The sequence below is a fragment of the Fukomys damarensis genome, unplaced genomic scaffold (genome assembly GCF_012274545.1).
Source record: "Fukomys damarensis isolate Sample0158 unplaced genomic scaffold, DMR_v1.0_HiC HiC_scaffold_73849, whole genome shotgun sequence".
NCBI classification, from domain to species: domain Eukaryota; kingdom Metazoa; phylum Chordata; class Mammalia; order Rodentia; family Bathyergidae; genus Fukomys; species Fukomys damarensis.
In genome coordinates, this window is record NW_022974761.1 from 17,879 (window position 1) to 23,547 (window position 5,669).

At 39.8% G+C, this 5,669-nt stretch overlaps 2 protein-coding genes across 2 annotated transcripts; one reads left to right on the plus strand and one right to left on the minus strand.

The window, feature by feature from the left end:
• Positions 1–683: 683 nt before the first annotated feature.
• LOC104875765 (olfactory receptor 4A47) lies at positions 684–1,595 on the plus strand. Its single transcript, XM_010643479.1, has one exon. It carries the CDS (start codon positions 684–686, stop codon positions 1,593–1,595), a length of 912 nt encoding a protein of 303 aa, XP_010641781.1.
• Positions 1,596–3,859: 2,264 nt separating this feature from the next.
• LOC104875762 (olfactory receptor 4A16) lies at positions 3,860–4,765 on the minus strand. The gene has a single exon (XM_010643476.1). The coding sequence runs from the start codon at positions 4,763–4,765 to the stop codon at positions 3,860–3,862; it is 906 nt and encodes a 301-aa protein (XP_010641778.1).
• Between the last annotated feature and the right edge of the window lie 904 nt (positions 4,766–5,669).

Sequence of the window (5,669 nt, forward strand, 5' to 3'; positions counted from 1 at the left end):
GTAGATATTTATAGAGCAACTGAAATCACTAGGATCACTTTAAAGGAAGATTGTGCTAGTGAAGATGATTCCACTTAGAGTTTGTATTGTGAGTGTGCCGTCTTCCTGTCTCTGCCCGCATTATTTCTCTGACTGTCCTGCTCTCTTCCCCTCCTCTCCTCTCCTCAACTGTTTTCCTCTTTTCTCCCCTTCTCCTCCATAAACTTCTTTTATTTATTTATTGTTCCCTTTTGTACATTCTTAAAATATTTAAAAATTGTCCAATGTATGAACCTGAGATTTCTATTAGCTGAGAAGTTTCTTCAATCCAAGAATGTAGAAAATCACATTTACTTTGTTCATGAGAAGTTAAAATATACAAAAGTCTTGAGGTTGGGTTGTATTACATAGCACTTCCGTTATCTTCCAGACACAAGCTAGTGTGGGAGACTGATTTTCCTTTCACAGTCTGTCCTTTGCTCACAGGATCCTGATTTTTTATTTCTGTCATAATTATTCTATAGGATCCCTAAAGTTAGGCTCCAGGCTTCATCAAATCTGAATCCTTATGAAAAGGAGAGTTTAGGAGCAGAATATTCATAAGGAATGAATAAGCATCCTAAAATTTCCTAAACTTACTAGTAATAATTATTTTGCAGGTAATTTTGTTGTGAGCAGTTACAGGAGGACACACAGAAGGACACATGGAACAAAGGAACAACGTCACTGAGTTCGTGTTCCTGGGGCTCACTCAGAGCCTGCAGGGCCAGAAAATATTATTTGCTGTGTTCTTGCTGGTCTACGTGGTGACCATGGCAGGCAATGTACTCATTATGGTGACTGTGGTGCTCAGCCCAGCCTTGGACTCTCCAATGTACTTCTTTCTTGGCTACTTATCATTTATGGATATGGCTTATTCTAACACAGCTACCCCAAATTTGCTGATAGACCTACTCCATGTCAAGAAAACCATTTCCTTCCAAGCATGTATGACTCAGCTGTTTTCAGAGCACTTTTTTGGGGGTGCTGAAATCATACTCCTGGGGGTCATGGCCTATGACCGCTATGTGGCCATCTGCAAACCCCTGCATTATCTGACCATCATGAACCGACGGCTGTGTGTTCAATTTTTGGTGTTGTCCTGGGTTGTGGGTTTTGTGCATGCTATACTGCACATTCTGTTCATTTACAATCTTCCCTTCTGTGGCCCCAATGTTATCGACCACTTCATCTGTGACATGTACCCCTTATTAAAACTTGTGTGTGCCGACACCTACATTACTGGCCTCACAGTGCTGGCCAATGATGGGGCGATCTATACAGTCGTCTTTGCTCTCTTATTAATCTCATATGGGATCATTGTGCACTCCCTGAAAAACCTGAGTCAGGAAGGAAGGGTCAAGGTCTTATCCACCTGTGGCTCCCACATCACCGTGGTGGTCCTCTTCTTTGTTCCTTGCATTGTTCTGTTTGTGAGATCTCCATTTACCTTGCCCACTGATAAGTACTTAGCTATATTTTACACTGTCATCACTCCGATGCTGAACCCCCTCATCTATACTCTGAGAAATGCAGAGATGAAAAATGCCATGAAGAAGCTCTGGACCAGAAAATAAACATGAAGTGACAGAATCATCATTTATGTTTCATGAAGAGAGTTGTCAGAAAGTATACAGAGCAATGGGATTGTTTTGTTATTATTGTTTTAGTTTGGTTTTTTGAGGCAATCTCATTATGTAGTTCAGGCTGGTCTCAAACCCATGATGTATCCCAGGCTAGTCTTAAACTGGCAGTGATCCTCCTGCCTCAGCCTCCTAAATATGTGATTACAGGTGTGCACCGATATTACTGGCTGAGCAATGGAAATATTATGCATTGCTGGTTGCAGTGTAACATAATACAGCACGAGGGAAATTTTGTAAAAGTGAGTATATAAAAATCCTGCTTAACACCAAATGATTTCTTTTCAGATGGGCATGGGAAGACTATTAGAAATACAAAACCAGGAAACACCCCACTTGATCATAGGTTGAATGGATGCATCATATGTGGTATATTCACTTGGGCAGTGAGGTACAGCAGGGCAAAGATTAGGTGTAAAATGATGTGCAACCATGTAAGAAGATCTTAGGAAATGAACACTGTAGACACAAAATTCAGAAGACAGTGTCCCACACAATATAATTTTAGTAAAGGCAAGTGATAAGGAAATCTATATGAAATAATTTCAGAAAATATGCATTTGTATATAAACTATTTTGAGTTGTTAGTCACAAAAACTTTAGCATTGTGATTACTGGAGAGGACTGGACCCAGGAAGGTCCACAGAAACATCTTCAGTGCTACTAAAAGAAAACAACATTTATAAATAACTTCTACCTACTACTGTATCTGATGAAAATTACATTTTCAAATCACAAAAGATCTAAAATGGATATGTAGTTTAAAAAGTAAATGTAGTGCCAGTAGATTTCTAGACTTCACTGATGCTTGCCCCTGCTTATTTGTATCGGCCTGATGTGCGTTGGGACTGGGAATGAACTGCACTGCACTGGGGACCTGGGCTAGAGGAGTGGACCTTACTGGCTGTTGCAACAGAAGCAAAAAACAGAGGAAACTACTGAGGTGATGGGTAGGTCAATTTGACAGGCTTCTGGAACGCTTTTATTACCTATATGTCTCCACACTATCAGATTGCATATATTAAATATGCAAAAATAATTTTTAAAAAGAGAGTTTTTACAAGTCATAGGTGATGTTTCCACACGGCAATGAAAGTAATTCTATCCTTTTCCTGATTTGTGGTGCTCCAAGATGATGGGAGACCCCCAAAACTGTTTTTTCTTTATCATGTAACATTGAAAGACAAAATTTTCATCATAGCTAAATAATATTTCAAGTTCATGAATAAATTATTGAAATTGATTACAGCCTTTTGGAACAAAGCTGCATGAAAAAATTTCTTTATGAATTTCTTCAGCTTCATGAAGGCAAAATAAGGAATACCCATTCTTGGAACTATGGGAAAAGTGCACAAGTTAACTAATAGGGAATGTCATAAAAACATGCTTTCAAGGTGGCTTATCATGTTTCTCTGAAACAATGTCTCTATCCTGTATTTAAGAACTACCATTTAGTTTCCACCTTGACCCCATTAATTTGGAGAAACTTCAGTGATAACGTCTTCAGCTAAACACAGTATCAACTGCTATCGAAACACCTGACTCAATGTATAGACATTGGGCTGACACACGGAAGTCAACCTAAAACAACGTGCATAATGCAGGTACACAAACCTGGTCTGTTGATCAATAATGAACAATACCATTTAAAATTTGTTGGCAGGGACAAGGGGAAAAATGAGAACCAAGACCTGTCATGTAAAGGTACAAGATCCCAACAATGAATGTAACTGTACTGTATACCTAGAATGTACCAATAAACTCAATTAAAAAAATAAAATTTGTTTAGTCCCAGAAATTTGTCTACACATTAGCTACATTCTTCCTTATGAAGGTAGCTAATATTAAATTTTAAATGATAGCTTCTTTTCCATCATTAAAAAGAACGTTAGTTTTTAAAATAAGACTTATTTCAAGTTGAACTGAGAACAAGGAACTTACAAGTGAGCTTTGGTTTATCTTGTAACATGAAAAAAACCTGTACTTTTTATAAACTTTTGAGAAAGTGTTCATTAGATTGATTCAAATCTCAAAGAATATTCTTTTCTGCTTTCTTCAAGGTTGTGAAAAATAAAGTGAAGCATATCTGGAAATTCTACTGAATTGGCTACATCATCCCTTGTTAAAATTCAGTGCCACTTGTTCCTTCAGGGTTAGTAACGCACTGAACATAAAGACCTGCTTATAGTTTCTGTGGTTCAATTCTTACACCAGAGTTTTTTCATGGAATTTTTGATCTCCGAATTTCTCAAAGTGTATATTAAAGGATTTAACATAGGAGTAACCAGTGTATAAAAAATTGTTATGAATTTATCAAAGGGAAAGGTGGAGACAGGTCTGACATACATGAAAATGCAGGGAACAAAAAAGAGGACAACCACGGTGATGTGGGAGCTGCAGGTAGAAAGGGCCTTGCGCCTCCCTTCCAGACTGTGAGTCTTAAGGGAGTTGAGGATGATCCCATAGGAGATGAGGAGGAGGATGAAGATCACCATACAGATGGATCCACCATTGGCCGCCACAGTGAGGCCAATCAGGTAGGTGTCAGTGCAGGCAAGCTCCAGTAATGGGTACATGTCACACATGAAATGATCCATGACATTGGAGCCACAGAAGGGGAGATTATACACAGACACAAGTTGAATCACAGAGTGTGAAAATCCTCCAGCCCAGGACACTACCATAAAAAGGATGCAAACCTTTTGGCTCATGATAGTCAAGTAGTGCAGAGGCTTACAGATGGCCACATAGCGGTCATAGGCCATCGCCACCAGAAGGAAGACCTCAGCACCACCGAACAGGTGCTCTATAAACAGCTGGCCCATGCAGGCTGGGAAGGAAATGGTCTTCCTATCACTGAGCAGGTCTATCAGCAACTTGGGTGAGATGGCAGTGGAATAAACAACATCCATAAGTGACAGATAGGCAAGGAAGAAGTACATCGGGGAGCCCAAGGAGGGGCTGGCAAGGACAGTCACCACGGTGAGCAGGTTGCCCAGCACTGTCACAATGTAGATGAGTAAAAACATGACAAATAATGCTGTTTGTGCACTGGGATCCTGAGTGAGGCCCAGGAGGACAAATTCTGTGATATTTTTGCCCATTGAGTCTTCTGGAAGATTTGCTTCAGAGATGAGGGCTCAGGAGAGCAGGACTGGCCAGAAAACTGAACAGTTCAATGACAGAGTCTGACAGAGTGCGTCTTCATCACTATGTCTTCCACAGTGGTGGACACTCACTGGCAATGTGCTAAGAGTCTATTGAGTTCCTTGTCCAAATAGCCCAGTGGATCTGTTTTACTGATGCTCTTTCCCATTGCATGATTTTGTTTGGCCTGCATGTAAGCATTTTTATCTCATAGCCTCAGTGCACTTCGGAAGAATAGAGTGAAGCCTTCACAATCATTCGTGCATTTGCTCCTTTTTAAAAACATGTTAGTTATTTCTTAGCACAAGATTTAACAATGACAAAGAAAAGGCTGATGCTTTCCACCTATCTACTCTGCTATCCATGCAAATAGGCCTTACTTATGTAAGGTAACAGGAAAAGCTTCCACATTGGTAGCATTCACGGGGAGCGATTTTACCATACGATGTGTTCAGTCCCCAAACTAACACCGATCCTGGAGCACCCAGCTCAGCACTGTGCTCTGGCAATGCTCGACGACTCCCTTGCACATCTCAAAGGACTTTCAGTCTGCGTATATCTCTCACTGAATTTTATAGGACTGGTGCTTGAATTTATCTGGAACTACAAAATTATTGAGCAATTACTTCCTGTAGCATTTGCTTTATCTGATTCCAAGTGTTAGCCTTTTAGGAGCTATAATTCTGTCCATTTCATCCTTGCTTATACCAATTTCTACTATATTTACATGCACTACCCTGATCATTAACAGATATTTTCTACAAGAATCAATCTAGCCCCTAAATGTCACGAAGAAGCATTATCAGTTACTATGCATTTTTTCAGAACCCTTGGCTTGAGATAGATAGTGAAATGGGATGG

What these genes read in the sequence shown, in the direction of transcription:
- LOC104875765 (XM_010643479.1), top strand. Translation starts at nt 684, where the DNA reads ATGGAACAAAGGAACAACGTCACTGAGTTCGTGTTCCTGGGGCTCACT.
- LOC104875762 (XM_010643476.1), bottom strand. Translation starts at nt 4,765, where the DNA reads ATGGGCAAAAATATCACAGAATTTGTCCTCCTGGGCCTCACTCAGGAT.